The following is a 21935-nucleotide window of genomic DNA, read 5'->3' as shown; positions in this document are numbered from 1 at the left end:
CTGCTTGTTTGGCGGGGTTTCTGCCTCCCGTTGTTCTTTTTTTCTTTTTTTTTTTTTTCTTTTTTTTTTTGACATGCCAGCCAGCTGGAGTTTCCAGGGCGTCCTAACCCTCCCCACACATCCTCACCACCACCATCAAAAATTCATAGAAACCACGGCGAACAGACGTGTAAACCCGTAAGAAGAGGCAGCGCCAACTTTCCTATCACTCCCTCTTTTTTTTCTTCCTCTCGTTTTCTGTCTCCTTTCATCATTCCTCTTTGTGTTTCCCGCTCATCCTCTCTTACCACATCTTTCTTTCACCTCGCGTTACCCCCACCCTCCCCAACACCACCACCCTTTTCCACTCTCCTTTCATCTCTCCATCACCCTCTCTGTCAATGTGGCAATTTCCCCCCCTCACACCTCATCGCGGCAGGCACGCAACTGCTGTCCCCTCGCCGTCTCGCTCGCGCTCTCGTCGCTGTTTGACACTGTCAACAAGCAGGTGGAGGTGGCTGTTATTGTTGACGCCTCTGCGAAGGTTCCAGGTAATGAATAAAAGGGGAGATCGAGGGAGAGAGATGAGAGAGAGGCAGAAGATGGGAGCGAAGTGAAAGAGGCGTGTGCGAGGTAGAGGGAGAGGGGGAGGTTGGCAGATTCGGCTGCGTTGCGCGGCAGCTTGGCTGTGTCAGCCCCGTGTTTGCTTTCTTTGTTGCCGAACAGGAGAGGCCGGCACAGACGCGCTCGGATGCAGACGCACGCCCACAGGTGCATGAGCAGAACTTAACTGGCTCTCGCGTACCCGCTCCAGAACGTGACACTCAGCTACTGTTTGTAACACACGGTTAGATTTTGTAAGCACGAGTGCCGACTCCTCGCTCACAGTTTTCAGGCCTTTCCACAGTTGCTGTATCAGCACCTGGTCAAATGAAGCCCAGATGAAAAACTATGAACTAGCCCTTTAATTTTGCACCAAATCGGAAGCTGTTGATCAGATACCAATTCAATTTGCGTTAGAATGTACAAACATATTTTATTGTAAATAAGTAACAGAAAACATGTTTTGGATGCAAGTAGCCTATAAACTTCCCCCACCTGCAACACACTTGCGCCGTCCCTCAGGCCATGCCGCCCTTGTCATAGAGCCGTACACATACCAAAAGCCACCTCTGCTCCAAACTCAAATGCTGCTTTTAAAGAGACCAGACATGTTAGCTGTGACAGCGTGGGGTGCCATCCGCACTGGAATTGTTTTACAGAAGTTGGATTTAGGGACTTCTGGCATGATAATTTTCAGAAAATGGTTCCTTGGTTCTATAAATCTTAAAGCTCCACCCTTGTTTATCATGTAGATAACCAATATGCATTGTTTCATAACTGATGATGTCATACCCCCCCACTACTTTTATGTGTTTTATGTGCATGTGCCTGTTCTTCTCTGTTTTTGTTCCATTTCCACGGCAGTGTTACAGCGCCACATACAGGCCAGCCAAAGTTGCTTGCTGCCCACTGATGGCAAACATTATAGAAATAGATGGAAATTTGATTTTTGGGTTCTCCTTTCTGGTTTCCATAGCCTCTTCTCTTCCTATTCTTTTGCTAAATCATACACCTGGCTGTTAAAGCTGAGATTTGTTTTTAAAAAAATACAGACTTGAAAAGTTTATCAATTACATATGGAAATGACAAAATTTCATTTTCTCAGTTAACAATATTTGAATTGAAAAACTTTACATGATTTCAGCACCATTTTCACACAATGCATGTTATAATCGAAAGGATTTATGATGACGCTGTGGAATATTTCAACTCTCATCATGTGGGAGACCATTGTGGAAGCCGATTCCTGTCAACAGATTTCAGCTGAAAATCCGGCCAGTCAGAAGATTTTACGCCTCCAATTGACAAATACGCCCTGTAAGCAGAAAAAGGGGTCAATTTTGGGGCTAGAGTGTGCAGATGGGTAGAGCGTGTTTTTGGCAGGAATGTAACACCATAGTCTTTTTTTTTTAAATGTCAGAGTAAGTACACTGCAAAAAACAAAATCTAACCAAGTATTTTTTTTTAAGTTTCTAGTGTAACTATCTTGAAACCTCGACATAAGCAGGAACTAACTTGCAAACAGCTTTTCAGCCAGATATATGAGCTTGTTTTAAGTCAATAATTCCCTAATATTGATGAAAAAGTGCTTGTTCCATTGGCAGATTATTTCACTTGTTACTTTGGAAAAATGTCTTGTTATAAGTGAAAAACTCTGCCAATGAAACTATCAATTTTAATCAATATTAAGGAATTATTGACTAAAAACAAGCTCATATTTCCTGCTGAGAAAATGTCTCAAGTTTTCTAAGACATTTACACTAGAAACTTGAAAAAAGACTTGGTAAGATTTAGATGCTTTTTTGCAGGGAAAACATGTTTCATAAGTTATATAGCATGTATGTAAATATCCGGTATTAAATGAATGTTTAATATACATATATATTTTTTATTTTCTTTTCAAGATACTATTTCCTTTGGCAGAGCATAACGTTTTACTGGCCCGTCCTTGTTGTACGCCAGTTTGCAAATTCTTCCGTCAGATAAGTAACACATAAATAAAGCCTCTTATTTTTATGATCCACCCGTTCAGCCGTTGAAAAATGAAATCCCTGGTCTACCGGGGCATGCTGTCAGATTAGAGGTTGCGCTCAATTCAGTTTTGGGCACTGTTCTTTCCTCGATCTGCCACTGTCTGTTAGCCTGTGTGTGTGTGTATGAGTGAGTGACTGCGCCTGTGTGAGCGTGTCCGAGGGTCTGGACTGCTAACGGGGTCTCAAAGCAAACATGACAACCCCTGCCTCGCCGTGTCAATGTCAAGCCTGTTGCAACGCTTCATGAGGCTCAGAGAAATTTATCTCAGTGTCTGAGTGAAAGAAAGTGAAGGAGAGAGAGAGAGAAAGATAGGGGACGGTGGGGCGGGGAGGGAAGGTAGAAAGAAGGATGAGTAGATCAATTGAGAATGAGCATCAAGGAGAAATGTCACATGTCTGGTTTGTTGGCAGAATAAGTGCGCAAAACTGTCAATTTTCTACATTTTTGACTTCCCTTCATTCCCAATCTAAGCTGTCTCGCTTGTTTCCCAGCCAAATGATGGTCCTCAACATATTTTCAGACTGCCAGTGAGCGCCGTTTGGCAGCACTGACTAATTCTGTTGTTTCCCGCCTCCCGGACACATGTTCCGTGTTTGTGTGAAAGCGCAGCGGCGTTGGAGAACGCCGCGTCGCTTTTTGGTGGTCGTAGCAGCTGCAAAGTGCCGGACGAAAAACAAAAAAGGGATGAAGGCAAAAGGAAGAGCAGCGGATAAAATGCACGTTAACATATTAACAAGAGTCCGGAGAATTTGCTCTCCGATGTGCTGAAAATTTACAGACATTGCTTGTTTTATCAAGGGAAACGAGCTGAACAAGCACGCAGCGCGTGCCCAGACTCGGCTCAGCACCACATTATCGTATAAATCTTCACTAAATTCCTTCTTGTCCTGTTTCCTGATTGCAGTAAGAACCCCTCGTCCAAGGATGGCGTAGCCACTCCGGGAACTCCCAAGGTAAGGACAGGCTCGTATTTCAGAGCAGCGTCTGTCTTTTGTGTGGATGTGATTTGCTTAGTTTAGAAGTAACATTGCTGGAATGATTCATTGCTGTCCTGTCACTCAGATTGGCGCACATCTTTTCTTGTGTTTCCCACCAACAAACTTACCCAGAGTTGAGTCCTGCGGTTCGCAGGCAGCCGGTCCAAAAGGAAATGTATTTTCTGGTTTTCTAATAAGACGAGGAGAGATTTAAGGAGCACTTCCTGAGCTGCCAGACAGAGAGCATTCTAGAAGTATTCTGACACGGCATAATGTCAATAACTACAATTTCTTGCCAAAGTATTCGCACCCTGCCACTGTTTTCACATTTTTGTTGAGGCACAATCATAAACCTGAATAGGATTTTATCTAAAAGATCAACACAAAGTAGTGCATAATCATGTAGATGAAAAATAACACTGTTTTTTGATAAGAAAATCTTAAAAGTCCGGTTTGCATTGGTGGTCAGCCCGCTTTTACTCTAATAGCTCGAATAGACCTCAAATAAACCCTCAGAGAATAAATACCAGTCTTGAAAAAAATGATTTGGTCAGACGAGACAAAATCGCACCACCCTGAATGCACCATGTCTCACAGTGAAACATGGTGGTGTCAGCATCAGACTGAGGGAAAGGATTTTTCTGGAGGGACAGGAAAACGGGTCAGAGTGAACGGAAGGATGGATGGAGCTAAATGCAGGGTTGTCCTGAAAGAAAACCTCTTGAAAGATCTTAAACTCCAGTTGAGGTTCCTCCATCCAACACGAAGCATGCAGTTGGGTTACAATTAAACGTTTTATGTCAAAGAATCTGACTGAGTTTGAGCTCTTTTTGCAAAGTCAATGTCCAGATGTACAAACTGGGAAAGACATACCTCAGGGTTTCCCCCAGTCTAATATTAGCCTGGTGGGTGGGGAAGTAGAGCCTGGTGGGCCACCAGGCTCTACTTCCCCACCCACCAGGCTAATAATCATTTGTTTAGTTTAAATTATATATATATATGTATATATATATACTAGGTTGATGAATAATAAAACATCAGTAACCTTTAGCTGACTGATCTTTTTAAAAAGATAATGGCATACACAACCTACAGAAAGACTAGTTTTATTCAAAACTGCTTAATTTTCTTTGTTGTTGATGTTTTATTTCCAAAATGTTCTGTTAATGTCTAACATTTTTAAAAATAAAAACGCAGTGGATCAACTGATGGGCTGGCCTAGTGCCACTATAACTGGGCTTAGTTGGATTTTTGGGGGAAACCCCTGTACCTCCTAAAAAATGGTGGCTTTGCAAAGTACTGACTCTAAGGCTGGATGCAAATGAAATGCATGCTACACTTTTCAGATTATTTGTATCATCTTGATTCCATACTACAAAAACATGTAGTCTAAAAAGTCCAGCTGAGCAAATGTTACCTCCAGTTTTTAATCTAATTAGTCTCATCTTCATAGAGCAACACATGAACAATAAAAACCTAGGGTGACTTTTCTGAAAAGGCCAAACCTAAGCCACCCCGATCCACGTTCGTCTTCAACCTCTAACCGCAGAAAGTCGAACACCTCGAGTCAGGGCGCGCTTTGACTCGAGCGAAAATCCACCAGAGGATCTTGAATAAATCAGTGCCCCCATCCCTCCCCTCCCAACTCTTGGTGCAGAAGGTGCTGACCCGGGCTTAAAACGGAGCGCTGGCGGTGCTGCGGGTGGGCTCGTACTCGAGTGAGCCAGGTGGAGGAGGGTTGAGGGGTGAGCGCTGGCCCTCCTCGGCAGCCGTGACTGCGCATCTTACCGCTGTCGTTTAGTATTCTGCGGCAGGCCGTGGAGAATGAAGAGGACCGGTCTGAAGCAGACGGGCTTGTTGTTGTTCTCCCCCGGCTGCTGTGCACCACCCATCCATTTCAGACCCGGGATTAACCCCAAAACACCTCCTTATTTTTCTTCTTCTTCTTTGTCTTCAGCTGTACTCGCAAGGTAGTTTTGTAGAGAAAAATGTAACGCATTCGAAAAAGAACCATGTTCAGATATCCGACATCCGAAGTCGTAGACGTAATCGCTATTCTAGCGGGGATTTTTTTTTTTACGCTGGTCTTTTTGCATGTTGATTTAATTAGCGCTTTTTAAAGACCAAATTTGAAGAAAGACCTTCATTTATAACCTCTTTGTAGATTACCACTAAATGTCATATTCTAATGATAAAACTTAAATATATTCCTCGACGGCCCCTTCAGGTAAAGGATTCCTGACCTTTTTAAACCTGTGAAAAAGAAGAAAGATCAGACACATACACACGTACTTCCACACACAGACACACACACACACACACACACTCAGAGAGGCAGAAAAGCACCATGCATAATGTCCAATTTACTGTGGCAGCACTGGAGGTTGGTCATTTCTCACATATTATTATTAGATTACTGCTGTCGAGCACTTAAGCCTCTGCTCTGCCCCTTTCCACTTGATTAATAGGAGATGACTGTAAATACAAATATTTCACAGCTGCCTTGTAAAAAGAGAAGAAGAAAAAAAAACCAAAACAACCACATAAGCACAAATGAAAATATAAGTACGGAGGGAGAGAAAGTGAGAGAGTGAGGGCCGACAGTTGTAAAACAAATACATTACCTTCCCTCTCCCCTCCCGTTCTCTCATGCCCTCGTCTTCCTCTAACCACCCTTGCTCCTCGGTCACTTGCGAGAGTCCCCCTGACTGTCTTTGCCACAAGGGAAGAGGGTTAGAAGAGGATATTCTTTTATAAGCATGCGCGTGTGCCAGAGCGGCAGCACAAAGTGTGGCGGGACAGATTTATGGACAGGCGCTGTCCTGTAATGTCAGATGTTTACCCTCTCTCCCGCCAGCCCTCTCCTCGACTTCCTCCTGTTCCCTCCGAGGGCTTCCTCACTTTCCAATCGCTCTTTCTTCCCTAACTCCTCTTAACGTCCCATAAACATTAAGTCTAATCAGAGGAAGGGGTTTTATAGACAAAGTCAGGCAGGTTACAGTCATCATCGGTGACGCGTCGCCCTTAGCGGCTGAAGCAATAACTGCCGGGGTTCTCCAAGGGTAATGATTCCGGGTCTTTGCTGCGTCGTAGACCTTCGAGGGACATAAATAAGTGTTAAAATTTTGCACTACATATAAGGAAAATTCTCACATTTTACACTCAGCTGCAGTGTTTTGTAGTAAGTTGCTTGGGTTTTGCACGGTTGCTTACTCGTCAGTCCTAACACGTCATCTGATGTTTTACATGGTTTCTCTTCTCTGAAGTTTAGCTTTTGAAATAAAGACAATGATCTGCTTCCCTATTCTTTTTCTGTTGTTTTTTTTTATTACGGCAAGGTTGCCTTTTACACATCAATAAACACTTTAAGATCTATTTAAATTGTACAGTTAGTTGGACACTAATTTATTTTTCCCTAACTTAAACTCTCAGCTTAATTGAGCGCCACAGTAGCGAGGCAAACTGCTGCTCAACGGCAGAAAGGCAGTTTTTTTTTCCTCACTGCTCCATAACCAACAGTTGTACAATATGGATGTTTCTTCTTTGTAAAGTTAATTTATTTGAGGTCATCAAACACTGTATAAGCATCTTTTAGAACCAATTTTCTTTGTAAGTCCAGCAGCTGTATAGGTTCTCGTTTTCACCACCGGCTCTTAGCAGACGGTATTTTTTTGTGCCGTCTATGCAATGCAAACAGATATTTGCTATTAAAGTTTTCAAACTTAAGCTACCTGCTCTTCTACTGCTACCAAACTATATCAGAATGTCACGTGTTTTGCACGAAATTCAAGTTTTTATTCGTAAATACATTTGCAGTCCAAATGGTTGGGAAAATGTCTGACGCTACGCTAACCTTTTCAAATTTTTTCCGTGTTTTCTCAAGTTAAACTGTTTAGGGGAAACATGCAGAAGCTTCGATATCTTTTCCTCAGCAAATCTCCGTACTTTTTTGCTCCTTATTATCCTGTTGTAGCTTTCAGACTGAAATATGTTATAGAATAACCATTTCTCTATATAGTGACAACATGACAAGATCATTTGCGTAGAAGATGACTTTTTTTCTTCTTCTCCCTTCTCTGTTTGCCTCTCCAGTCGATGCTTTTGTCAGTGCACATCAAGAGAGAGGGAGAGTCTCCGGTGGTGTCACCCCTGTCATCTGAAGATGCCCACCACTCCGACAGATATCAGGTCACAAAAGCACATACACACACCGCTCCAGGCAGTCATGGTTGAAGTTATGCTTTTTTGTTGGCAGGAAGGTCGTCTCTTTTAATAAAAAAAAACATCAGAAATGTGGTTTATTAAAGGAATTTAATTTCTTGTAGTCTAGTAGTTCAAGCATGATTCATTCGGTTTTCTTACTAACCCTCCAGCTTAGGCTAATTTATAGAAATGTTTATAGAAATGTTTATCTGTACTTTTTAAAAAAAAAGAAAATCTCTCCTTTATGGGCTTAGAGGTCATATTCAATATTCAAAAACATGAACTCAAACTTGACATTAAAGTAAAAAAAAATCAAACATGTTGAAGTTGAAATTAAAAGGTACATTAAGGCTGTTTTAACCGTCTAACAAAGTTTATGTGATGATATAAGGCATTAAGTAATAATGACGCATTAGCGGTAGAATATTATGGTAAATTTTGCTTTCTGATGCCTTCTCAGCAGTTAAGCTGAATAACAGACCAATCTTCTTTAATCTCAGATGTCACCCTGACTGCTTTTATCTATTCTATTCATCAACATTTGTTCGGCTAATTCTTCTGGCCGTGATGTATCTCCAGGTTAAGTGAGTTTCCCCCTTCACACCATAAAATAAGAACTATTAAGTCCATGCCGACGTTACATCCATACGTTTGGGATGACACAGCTCATAAAGACCTTAAAGCAATAAAGGAGATTTTCTCATTTGGTGAAACTGCTGAAATCACCTTATATTATACAAATGATTAAGTCGATGGGGACTTATTTTAACACCTTGAAATGAAGCATAATGGAAGACTTTACCACCTCCTCCTTTTCAGTCAGGTCTGAGTGCTCGCGGGCTTTCTCGCGTCTCCTGGAAACCTGACCTATCCTCAGCCGTTCACTGAGTGTATCATAATGATAAGGCAGCGGTGGTGGTGGTGATGCACGGCCAGCGGGCCAATAACTCAGAGAATGAAGAGGGAGGAAAGGGATCGACGAGGGGGAAGGTGAAGGCCCGGCTGCTCAATGGTTTCCACCAATGGCAGATGGGCTGACAATAAGAGCACCGTTGCAGCACCAAAGAGCGGGTATCCATAACTGTAAGAGGAAATGCTTTAGTCAGCGTATAGTCACTGCGTTTGGCCCTCCAGGTTGAATCCCAGCAGATCTGAGGGACACGTTTTGCAAAAGACAAAGGTGGATAGGCCAAATGAGTCTGACCTCAATTAATTTCATAATACTGTACATTTATTGCCGAGGCCATTATTTTTAATGACGCGGGTAATTCACCTCAGGCAGCTTTAACTAGCTCGGACCCCAAAATGTTCCAGATATGAGGACAAAAGAAAAAATAAAATATTACTAATTTATCTCCCAGTGATGAACGATACATTTACTCAACTACAGTCTTCGTAAACCTTTACAGTTTCTGCTACCAGTTTTTGCAAAAGACTACAGTGTACTTGACTGACTTACATACTATAATGGTTAAACACCATATTACATAATGTCCATTAAAAAGAAAAAACTCTGGAGGAACTGCAGAGATCCATAGCTCAGATGGGAGTATTTCTTGACAAGAAAGCTAGTGGTCATGCGCTCCAGAAATCTGGTGTGTGTTGAAGATTACCAAGAATAAATCCCTTGCTGAATGAAAACTGTATGACCTAATCAAAGTCTAGACCCAAATCAAATTGGGAAGATTTGAAAATTGATTCATTGTCTGATATTACAAAGTTTTAGCTATAAAAGGGGGGGGAGGGGGGATCAGTTTCATAGCTTGTATCTTTTTATATTTTTGGCAAAAGAAAATAGCAATAAAATAAAACAATATACCATCTCCTTGCTACTTTATAGTGGTAAAATTTGTGGAAATTTATCCAATTTGTGATTGTAGCATGAAAAAAAAAAGATTTGGCCAATCTTTCTGCAACCTGACTTTGTACTTTTAATACTTTATTTACATTTAGCCACTATTAAACTAAAGTATTTAAAAAAATTACAAAATTTAATAGTTGAATGTAAATTTGAGAGTGGTCATTTGAAATAAAAATAGTGACACCACCCAAAACATAAGACAAACGTTCTAGAAAATAATCAAGATTGTGAGACATTTTTAATTAAGTAAACAAATCAAATCAACAGCGTTAAAAGTAGTATAAGCCAAACCCACCTATTAATTGACAATAAACTCCATGTAAATCATCAGAATTGTCTCCAGGAGGTTCAGTATGAAACCCGCTGCTTCCCCCTAGTGCCCAATAGGCGAAATAACAACCAACGTCTTACACACTTCCGTTTCCTCAACGGTCACGTGATCACAACAAGCCAACATGGCGTCCGAAATGAGAGCTTTATGCCGATTCGGGCGCCACTTTCAATCCTTTTCCATCCGTGTGAATTTATAGTCACAGCGTTTAGTTTGTTGGGATGTAGAATATCTGGCGGCAGCCCTGAACTATGTGCAGCAGCGAGTTTTAGGCCCGCTGTCGACAGGGAGCAGAGAGTCATGGAGGAGGTGGAAAACAAGAGAGAAGTAGGTGGAACTGTCTACTGTCTGTGTTGATAAGCGCACCCCCCACCAGAAAGTATCCAAAGTAATCCCATTCAGCACAGCGAGATTTGCTCTTGTGAACACTGCCCACTGTCTAATTAACGTCTAATGAGTATTTCCTCTCTCTCCTTTCTTCTTTTGCTTGCAGACATTTTTACGAGTTCGGGCAAACAGGCAAACGAGATTGAATGGTATGTACACATATCGGTTCAGCTAATTTTGCCATTTAATGTGCCAGTAGCATATATTTAACAACATGTGTTACTCTAAACTTTGAATTTACTTGTAAAGCGGCAAGAGTTAATACGTAAGCTAAATATTACATGTTGAATAGAAATGAGAATAAATTACCTGTTTAGCAGACCTATATATGAATGATGCACTTGATAGAAAAAGAAAATACATCATGATATTCATTTTTGCTCTATTTATATTCAACAAGTATCTATTTGGGGGGAAAAGACGTGCACTTTCACTGTAGGGGTTTCCATGGAAACCACAACCTAACTTCAGCCTTCAAGAAAGTAAATACTTTTTGCAAAGTGCCTTAAAGTGGAATTGTATGAGATAAACCAGTGTACAAGCATATAATTATTAAACAGAAATAAATAGATTTTTTAAATACACAAAAATCTGAAAAGTGTGGCCTGCATAATCCTTTACTCTGATGTAACTAAATAATATCCAGTGCAACTTATTTTCTTCTAATTTCTTCACAAAGTCTGGCTTTGTGTGATTTAATCTTTATAAAATACATCTGGTTTTGAAAACCTTTTAGAGAACTTTAATGAACGAACATTAAGACCCAGGAAGACAGCAGAAAGTGGAAGATAGAAACATTTAAAGTAGTGATGGGTCATAAAATAACACCTAAAGCTTTGAACATTCCACACAATCTGGCCTTTGTTGAAAAAAAGCAATAAATAATAGCATCAACAACTTGTCACGAGCGCTCAGGGGGATACCGCAAATAAGTGCATTCAGCCTGAGCTACAATGTGATGCTTTAAATGACATCTGCTTGTGTTGTTCTGAATGGCCTACTCAATGTCCATACCTCAACCCGGATGGAAATCAGTGGTGCAAAAACGTTGACATGTGATGTTCACAGATGGTCTCCATCCAGGCTGATTTGAGCTGGAGCTTTTTTGAAGCCATGAAAGGGCAACATGCTAAAAGCTGGTAGAAAATGCTGTAAACAGACAAAACAGTGACGGTGAATATAAATGTTCATCACACTTTCCAGATTTTTGTGTAAGAAAACGACTGAAAACCATGTATTCCTTTTTCTTTTTGTAAATATTGAACTTCACATTAAGTCCTACTTTGTGTTTGTTAATCACTGTTGTTTTACAAGGCGCTTTTTAAATCTGGCATTTTGAGAAGTTCTCTCCATGTGGGGACTTAAAGGTTTGAGCTGCACGTAATTAGCAGTCGTTTCCTCTCCTCTTTAAACAGTGCTTCTCTCGATTAGCGTCAGGAAGAGAAATGGCATGGAAGCCCCTTCTTCTTTCGCTCCCTCCGCGCTCTTGCCCCGCAGTTATGGCATGCTGCCTTATGTCCTCCTCTTCTTCTTCTCCTCCTCCTCCCTCTGTCAGTTGCCGAGATCCCTCTTGGCCTCTTTTGCTTTTCCCAGCCAGCTAAAAATTAATGTCCCCGCGCGCCATTTGCAGTTAAGAAAAAACGACAGAGACTCGGGGTTCAATCACGGCTGTTCGGCCCTGTTAAATTTCTAATTAAATGTGTGGGTGGATGGGGATGGAGGCTGGGGCTTGGATGGTGGGGGGTGGGGGGGTGTTGCCATGACAGAGAAACAAAAAAGGAGTAGAGCAAAGGCACTGATGTAGAGAAGAGTGGAAAGGAATTGAGGGCGCCGCATCCAGCTGTTTGTTTCTGAAGGTGCTCCAGAAAGGTGGCAAGTTTGGTCAGATCAGCCATCTTTAATCGGCAGCATCAGAGCTGAAACAATTAATTGTCATTAATCAGTTATTGAGATAATTATCATCTAATTTAGTGATCGATTAATTGCTAACTGGAGTACACAGACTCAAAACACTGTACAGAAAATATATAAATTTTTAATTCAAGATTAAATAATAAACTTTCTGTAAACATGCTCTTGCCAAACTCCTGAAATGTCATAGTTTTAGCTTCACTTACTGTAAATAAAAAAAAAGTCTCCTAAGCAGCACCTTTTGATATCCAATTAATCAAAAAAATTATTGATTAACCCTACACTGTATTTAGGTAGTAAAATGATTATTTTCTTATTTAATAAAGGTACTGAATAATTTATTTGTATCTTTTGATGTATTTCTAATATGAAATATGAAAAATCTGCAGAATTTGCCAAATTTTCATATCTGATTAATCAATTATTCATCAGAATAATCAACTAACCGATTAGTTGTCAACATAATCAGTTAACCGCTAGAATAAACAACTAATCAGAATAATCGATTAATTGTTCAAATAATTAAGCAATAGCCAGAATAATCGTCAGAATGATCAGTAGATTATCCGATGACTAATATAATTGTTAGTTGCAGCCCTAAATGGCATAGGTTTGTGAAGAACTCAGTGCAGAGATTCCAAGATAAGTATATTTATTTGTTGTTGTTTTTTTTTATCCCCTCTCTTTCCTTGTCCCTCTGCTCCAGCTCGTATAGGCAAGATGAAGAGGAGGAAGCCTGAGGAGGGGGGGCAGGTATGTCCGCTGTGCAGCGCCCCATTGGCTGGGAGCGAGGAGGAGATGAGTAGACATGTGGAACAATGCCTGATCCAGGTAGTACAATCCCGGCCCCTAGACCCCCCTGCCCTGCCTACCGCCCCCACCTGGACGGCCTACGTCTTCCCCTTCTTTTCCCACTCACCTCTCTACTTCCTGTAGATTCTGAGCAGTCCCATCCATGCTGTGCTGTAGAAACAATCATATCGGATCAGCTGCGAATGACTTGAGCGCAAAGGGGGAGAATATTCACACCGGACTCGTGCAGTTCTGTTTCTGCGAACCGGTGTTTTAAACGAGTCGGCTCTCATCTGCAGGTTGTCCCATGTGACGCGGTTTTAGATGTAGCCCTCACTTCCTGTCCCAGCTAAACGTCACGCTCCGTCTTTAGTACTTAACAGCCGTCACCTCTTCTAGAGTAGATGTTGCGATAAATCATTGCTACTAATGAACTTCTTCTCTATCTCATGTCACCGATCGCCAGCCGTCAAACTTCCCAGAGATACTAATATCTCCCAGCATGAATTTTTTTTTCATTTGTTGCAACAGTGAAATGATTTTGACGTACACATCCTTGCAAAAGTATTCAATCCAATTAAAGTTTTTTTTTTGTTTGCTTGTTTTTTTTTGTTTTTTTTGTTTGTTTTTTTGTCACATTTGACATTAAGAGAGTGTGAAGATGTCCATGCATCTTTGCAAAGTCTCCCCTGCTCGCTCAGATCGGATGGAGAAACTTTAAGAGCTGTGGTTTTGAGTTTCGCTTCACATTTGCCTTCTGATTTCCATCAGGACTTTGACTGGACCTTTCTAACAATTGATTGTTTTTGGAAAAGAATAGTGGTGTTCAGGTCTAATAGTTATGTCAACCAGGGCTGCAATTCACAATTATGTTAGTAATCGATTCATCTTTATGATTATTGAGATGATTAATAAGAATTTTTTAAAAAAGGATTGGCACATTCTGCAGATTTTTAATTTAACCCCATACACATTTTTGTACAATACGTTAAAAGATGCAAATAAAACAAAAACAACAGTTTTTAACAAAAATGTATTTAGTGTACGGTTGATCATTTGTAACAAAAGATGCGTCTGCAGCAAAAAAACACTTCTTTTTTATGAAAAGCTCCCTCTTTTTGCTCAAGTTAACATCAGTACAGCGTAAGGCTGATCTGTTGACTATTTTTTGGATTAACTGATTAATATTTTCACAGCAAAATGCGCTTAATGGGAGATTTTTCTGATAAACTTGTACCACGCAAAGTTGCAACAATGCAAATTGAGGAGTTCTGGGTAGAACATATTTAAAGTTTAAAGACAAAAGTTGTTTTTTTTTTTGTTTGTTTTTTTGTAGTTATTGATTAGTTACAGTTCTGAATATGTTCTTTCGGGAACGAACTGGCATGTTTTTCGGTCTTTTTTGGTTTTTATTTTGATACTTTTACATTTTATTTTGAAAAAAAAAAATACCAGACCTTAATCATTTTTATTCCATTTCACATTTTTTTTTTTACTACTTTTGTTGGTCTGTCATTTAATACAACACACAGAATTTTGTGGTAGCAACCTGTCACAGAGTGAATACTTTTGCAAAGCGTTCCATCTCAAAACATTTTAAAGAAATGTTTCCCGTTTTATTTGAATTGAATGAACTAAATTTGTGTAGATTAAATGCATGCAGGTTAAACGTCTTTGTTGAATGTTTGCAGCAACTTCATGTCTACAAAATACAACAGTAAAAGCCTGGTGAATTTCAAGTATGACTTATTAGTATTTTAAAAATAAAAACAAGGCAGCATTAAACTTTGGTTTCAGTTTTGAAGTACAGGTAGAGTTTGTATGGATGTCTGGCCTGTCACCAAATCGAATCCTTAACCTTGAAAGAGTGCGGAGAGAAAACAAATTCACGTTTAGCCAGTTTTCTTTGAATCATTCTGTCCTCTTTTTAAAATTCGTCTTTGTTTGTTTGTTTTTTTGCGGGCCAGCGCGAGGGGGCTCTGGCCGACGAAGACTCCGCAGACATGGACGGCGAGAACGGGCGGGGCTTCGACGAGTACGAATGGGCGGGGCAGAAAAGGATCAGAGCTACGGCCTTACTGGAGGGAGGCTTCAGAGGTACAGACACATCTGATGTTGTGTAGGTGGCTTTTCCCACCAACTCCAGACAGCGTGTTACTGCTGTGAAGAGGTGTGTGTGTGTGTGTGTGGGCTTTCTGACGGTGTTGGTGTCTGGTCGGCTGACTGACTGACCTCTCTTGAGCTCGGGCGTCACACTCGGTTCCAGCAGTTTGTTCTCTCCTCTTCTCTCTCGTCCGTCTGTCTCCTCTTTTGTTTCCCTGCTCATCCATCATTCAGCGCGCCGCTGTCCAACGTGAGCGGCGTTAGCTCTCCGAGACCGGCGTCCAATGTGACTGGCGAGCGGTAATGGTACCTGTGGTCTAGCGGCAGCGCGGGCGGTTCCGGGGTCAGCCCGGCTCGGCTCGGCTGAACCCCACGCAACCCTCTGTGCGAAGGGAAGGAAAACACATTTAGCTGGGCAATTGACCCGCCGGTCACCGCTTCGTGTGTGTGCCCAGAAATGCAATTATAGAGCCGGATAGGAGAGCCGGTCATTGGGGAGCGCAGCAGCAGCTCAGGGACAAAACACACCTTGTGTGCAAGCACTTAGCTCAATATGTTAGCTTCTGTAAGTTTCATAAATACTTTATCTTTTTAGATTAGTTTTGCTTAATCCCAGAAAGGGTTGTCTGTTTTTATATGACAACCAATTACAGTTGAGCTTCTTTATACCTTTTTTATTTTTTTTTTCAGAATTTGTTTAAAATGCCACATTAAATCAAATCCACAGATTCAGATCCCAAAACCACTCGCCTAAGAGAAGTGCGACAAGATGGGAGAACCTCTAAGAACCTGAACGGAGGATACATGTCTGATCTAAGATTAGTATGATAGACTTGTCAAGCGAACATTCGTAAAATAGTATTTTGGATACCAAATATCCATGAAGCTGTCAGCAAATCAAGAATAATTCTTAATGCTTTCAGAACAGAATTTATTAATTATCTTTGCTTTTCTGCTCTTTTATAGAGTGGCACAAATTGAACTAGTTAGTTTATAACAAGTTGGGGTTTCTGGTATCTGGTAACCAGATAACGTCAGATGTCTGATAAGCAAGCTGTAGTTTTCAAATGCCTTGAGCAATGGCCGTCCATCGTTTTACTTTCTGCCATCTGATAGTCTGTTTTTTATAACTGGAACGACTTCCATAAATTCAAGCTTGTTTTATGTGCCCAAAAATCACAGCTAAAATAACAATTTACCCGACGAGGTCTGTTTTTAACGAGTCCAAAAATGTCACGAGACAAATCTTTGCTCTGTTAACTGGATCCATGAACTGCCTTCAGCCTGATTTAAACAAAACATGATCCCACATTTTATCTTCATTGTATCTCTTTAAGTTGGGGGGGGGGGATAGATGGTCGGTTTGAAGCCAACCGCGGTGATGCGAGGCAGACGGAGCTGCAGGCTCCTCATCTCCGCTTTCATGTGTCCCTCTCTGTCTTCGATCTGTTGTTAAACACACATGCTGGGGCCTCACCTGCCTCCCTTCCTCTCCTCTGCTTGCCAAGTGGAGACAAGACAGATCAATGCTAAAGTCTCAACTAAAACACCACAAAGTGAGGCACTTAGGGGGGAGGGGGGTGGATGGAGCCCCTCTTCATCCGTCTCCCGGGCGCTCCCTCCCTCCATCCGTCTGTCTGCCTTTCACGTTGTTTAAAACTCGCAGCCCCGGACCCTTCTGTCGCGCTCTAATAGGGAACCTTGTGATGCGACGCAGATAACCGAGGTGGCCTGGGGAGAGCGACTTGAAACACGGAGACACACACACACGCACACACGCACACTCTTCCATCTTGGCAGAAGGCTCAGAAGGTGGATTTTGTCTTGAAAGCTGCTCAGTGGTTCTGACGCACACAGCTGCATCCAGTGGGCTCTCTGGAGCTCGCGACCGGCTAAACGGATATAGAGACGTTACGGTTGGGGTGGAGGGGGGGTCTTCTCAGCTGGCAAGATGAAGAGAGAGACTATTCCTCTGTGAAGTGCCACCTTCCTTCCCTCCCTTTGAGAAGCTGGGGAAGAAAGATGTGAGAGGGGGGTAGGGGAGGGGGGTAAAAATCGAACAAGATCAGTTTATGATTCAAGTGTCTGTGAGTGAAGACTTCCCTGTGTCTCACACCGGCTTAGGCGGGTTGAAAGAACCCGTACAGCTCAGATGGAGATCTGTCTTTATCTGTCTGGTGGTCTGTCTCTGCAAGCTGCAAAGTGGACAGATTTTTTACTCTCCAACTTTCCCTCATACCTCTGGTCACTTTACAAAGTTTTTGCGTTGATGCAAAGTGCAAATTATGTTATGATTGGAATGATGGAGCCTGTTTTTTTCTTATCAATTCAGATCAATCTAACTCCACCTTTAAAAATGATCATTTTTGTGTAAATAAAGATTTGTTCCGTAATTTCCAGCCTATTAACATATATACGGCTCTGGACAAAACAAAGACCGCTTCACTGAACCCCATTGAAAACCTCATGGTTATTCCAGCAAATATTGATTTCTGAACTCTTACTGAGTTAAAACATTAGTATTTTTGTTTATAAATGAATATGAATTAGTTTTCTGTGCATTATTTCAGGTCTGAAAGCACTGCATGTCTTTTTTTGTTATTTTGACCATTTCTCATTTTCTGCAAATAAATGTTACATTTTTACTTAGAATTTCAGAGAAATTCATAGAATAAAAGAACAATGCAAAAAAAAGGACAAATTATTTAAATAATGTATTTTTTATTTTTACAATTTCAAGTCATGGTTTGGAATAAAAACTTGTTTTTTTGGGTCACAGTTCAGTACATTCTGGTACAGAATGTACTGAAACACAGATGTGAGCCAAAGCAAAACTGAACAGAAGTTTGCAGTTACATGTAACACCCTTTGTTCATGTCAACTAATAACTTTTAATATTTAAATGTTGGGTCTCTTTAACCACTTTGACAGCAGTTTGGTCGATGAAGATCCTGACGGTCGGCACTGAAATGTGTCCGCCTCCTGTACTCTTTAAATCAGCGTGATATTTTTGAATCATAGCAAGATGATTTATGTAAGAGAGGCTTCGAAACCACGGTGGCTTTTAGAGATAATTTATGACCAAAGACTGGAGGCCTTACCTCAGCTGACGACTTGCACTAGTTCTAAATGATTCTGCAAATTAATACACAATGATGAAGAATAAATAAGGTAATTAGTTTGACATAGAACCTGTTTTATTTCTTCACCTTTTTAACAAATATTCTCGGGTTGAAAATGGCCAAAAATGTGAACCAAAAAAAAAAAAAAACTTTCTGAAAGGGAAGCAGCAGCAGCAGACAGATCTGGAGGGGCGATACCAGGCCGTCCCGAGACACCCTGGAGGAGAGGAGGGGGATTACTGCCGGTTCAGATGGCCCAGAAGGATTGAGGAGAGGACAAATCTCCGCTTTGTACATGAACTTCAAAGATGACCGTCTCATGTCTTTGTGTCTGGCTTCCTCTCTCCCCACCCCTCTCTCTCTCTCTCGCTCTCTCTCTCTTTCTGTGTGACCTGTAAATGGCAGGGAGATAGTGTGATCACCTTTGACATGCCTCCTCTCGGCTTCTTAGGGGGTCCCGATAATTGCTATGGAAACAAGATGTTGCCGAGGTCATTGGATTGGCTGAGGCGGGCTGCCGGTCGGCCTGATGAGGCCTTTGATGGTGCCCGCCTGTTCAGATCTGCGCTTGTTGCCTTGTTGTGTTGACATGCATGTAAATTGAGGCTCTCTTTCATCGCTGCCACGAACCGTACAACACAGAGGAGGAAATATGTAGTTAACATGTTAAAGAGTCAGTGATATTGCAGGGAGGGGCCTTCGATAATGAGACGGATTGAGGAGTGGAGGAAGGATTGATTCAGATGATTTGGCTAGCAAGCTGTTTAAGATGGGCTGAACACCATAGAGAACTGCTAAAAAAAATAAAACAAATGTATATGTTGGAGAAGTTTAAAAAAAAAATAAGCTAATTGTGCGGGAGGGAAGAAAAGGTAGAAAACGAGGCGAGAAGAAGAAGAAAAGGAAAGTAAAGACGGGTGGGGGTGTTGATACATAATGTGAGTGAAAGGCAGTTAGAGTGTGGCTGACCTTTCCCTGGCCAGATTAGATTGGCCTGCCAAGACTGCTTAGAGGAACAGATAGAAGAACAGGGGGATCACACACATTCAGAGCAAACAGGCCGCACCAACCCTGGCGGTGAACACACTGCCGCACATTTACGGTGTGTGTATTCACTCCCAGTCGGCTCAGGAGGCATCCGGTTTACAGTAGAAATGCAGCGACTTAAATTACGGAGCTGAATCATATTTAACAAGACAGTTACAAATGTCGGGGGCGGGGGGGACCCAGATATTTCTTTTTGTGTGGTTTATATAGATGCTGTGTGTCCTGAAGCGTTGAAGGCAGAATTCACTTTTCCTTTTGCTTTATTGTAAGAAACCACAGCCACTGGTGCACCTTACTTTTTTTTTTTTTAAGGTGCATCACACTTAACTTTGCAACATTAACATGTAAATGATTCAGTCTAGGCAATAAAATTTCTTTATTTGAAGCAGAATCACTCTTTCTGATTGGTTTAGACCACCATAGGATACATATAGGCTTGTTTTTTACTACAGGAAGATGGCCTTGTTCTGCGCTTGTCTTCTTTTTTCCCTTGAATGACTGGTGCAACGTCAACATTTTGTGACATGATCTCATCAGTGACCAAAATTGGTTATATTCTAGAGCCCTCAACCATTATTGGTCAAGTTAATTTAGATAAATTTCAAAATTAGGACATCAAACCTGAAAGATACGCAACAAATTACAATACTCACTGTGAAGATGGAGGAAGCCAAGTGGAGGTTTGTCTTATGGATCTCTGAAAAAGCAAAAAGAAATGTAACTGCACTTAAAAATGCTAACTCAATAAATATGATGGTGAGGGCGGCTAGGTTCTGCTTAAGTAAAACATTTCCAAACCATGACACTTTGATCTCGATATGAGCAACTTCTCCTGGCATACTGTATGAGGCCTACGCTAATCATGTCTTCAGTTCTGGTGTCAAAAAACTGTTGTTTTGTCATCCACTCAAAAAAAAGGATTTCCCGTAGAGCCAAATTCTTCCTGACGGCCTCTTTCAGCTCTTTTCATCTCAATTTGGCGTTCACTCGAGCTTCAGGTCAGGGGCACATCAAGCCAACTGAGATTGCTGTTTAACGTACCCCATGTTTCCCTAGCTAAAGAAACTTGTAGGTTTACAAGTATGACGCCTCAGACCAAAAGTAAATTAAAAACTATGTTTATGTTGGCATCATCTACCTACCTCTACAAATTCCCGAGTTAAATGTGAGGGCAATCTGTCAGCCGTATTGTAGAGGAAGCTTTCGGGCGAGCTCAGTCGACTGTGTTGTTCTCTGACAAAGACCCCGCAGTGGAGTGAGATGCAGTTGTTTCACCGATAGCAACTGTTCCAGGAAGTCTGAGTGTTGGGACTCACACAGGCGGGTTAAACAGGACGGGTGTCAGCTCCGTCTGGTTCTACCCTCGACTCCCCCCACAGACACTCATAGGCAGCCCACTAGTCCACCGGAGGGCTTGTAGAAATTGGAATAGGTGTAAATAAGATGGCTGTCAGGCCTGTCACTGGCTGACACACACCAACGGTTTCAGGCACAACACACACGCATGCAGCCCAAACGGTAAAGGTTCTGAGTAATATACACATTTGAACACAAACACACCCCCAACTACTTTTGTGCTGCAAGATAGACATAGTTTAAGTGACAGGTGAACACACACACACACACACACACACACACCTTGAAAGGATTGGAGAGATAGGACCTAAGTGACAGAGGGACAGACAGTCTCAAACAAACATGGAAAAGACACCTGTAAGTGACGGACACACACACACAGAGCCAACTCCTTGGTTAAGTAGAGCTGAAGGGAGCAGTCAGGCAGCGGTAAGGGTTTGTCTGAGCGTTCATCACTTGGTTTATAAAGGTGCCATTCACACACGCGCGCACACACACGTACACACCCCTCTCTTTCTCAAAGATTGATGGGTAACGAGTCAGTCTTCATCTCCTTCTTTTTCCTCATTTGTCACCCGGGTTTCTGAAAGTACTTAAGTTGATTTGCAGAGAAGTTGAGTTTAACATGAGCTTTAGCCGTCTCAGAAAGTTAGGTCGTTTCCAGCTTCATCAAGCAATACGTTGTTTATGTTTGGGGTTTAAAATAATCCTTATTGATTAAAAAATAAATAAATAGAAGGGCAGACATTGTATCAAGACTGTAAACCATTGAGATTTTGATTTTCCATATTTATACTGTGTGTGTAAAAATATATGTTCTACTTCTAATTGGAAATTGAAGGTATATCAAGTCATGGGACAATTAAGAACAATGGTCCACTCTCACGCGTACCAGTAGTCAAAGGCACCTTTAACCAATATGTCAATTTTGAGGGTGTTTTCACACTCAGTTGTCCAGTAGACTCGGTTTCTCTGGAGACCTAAATTGCAATATTTGCTAAATTTTCAGCTGGTGGTTGCCCACTGCAGTGTCAAGCGATCTAAACTATTTTAAAACCTGCCCTCACCTGGCCTCTGGTGCTGCACCAAGAACTACTGAAGGAAATTACATAAAAACGGTAGAAGACGTGAGCGTAACTTCCTTCTTCATGAAATGTCAACAAAAATAGAGTGGCATCAGATTTCAGTGACTGTAGGATTTTTTTTTTTGTCTTTGGTAAAAGACTACA

At 41.4% G+C, this 21935-nt stretch overlaps 1 protein-coding gene across 4 annotated transcripts in view; it reads left to right on the top strand.

The window, feature by feature from the left end:
• Nucleotides 1–21935, top strand: part of rnf220a (ring finger protein 220a) — a 207197-nt gene that overhangs the window by 167393 nt on the left and 17869 nt on the right. For 2 of the 4 annotated variants that reach the window (XM_015040807.1, XM_015040809.1), the window contains exons 5-9: nucleotides 3521–3569; nucleotides 7686–7781; nucleotides 10482–10524; nucleotides 12993–13039; nucleotides 15046–15175. In XM_015040807.1, coding sequence (XP_014896293.1) covers nucleotides 3521–3569; nucleotides 7686–7781; nucleotides 10482–10524; nucleotides 12993–13039; nucleotides 15046–15175 — 365 coding nt within the window. Of the gene's footprint in view, nucleotides 1–3520; nucleotides 3570–7685; nucleotides 7782–10481; nucleotides 10525–12992; nucleotides 13118–15045; nucleotides 15176–21935 lie in introns of all 4 variants that reach the window. The other 2 variants (XM_015040806.1, XM_015040808.1) reach the window with 1 other exon arrangement.

The sequence above is a fragment of the Poecilia latipinna genome, unplaced genomic scaffold (genome assembly GCF_001443285.1).
Source record: "Poecilia latipinna isolate Pla-1442-1.1 unplaced genomic scaffold, P_latipinna-1.0 Scaffold528, whole genome shotgun sequence".
Classification (NCBI taxonomy): domain Eukaryota; kingdom Metazoa; phylum Chordata; class Actinopteri; order Cyprinodontiformes; family Poeciliidae; genus Poecilia; species Poecilia latipinna.
This window is presented reverse-complemented; position numbering and strand designations above follow the sequence as displayed.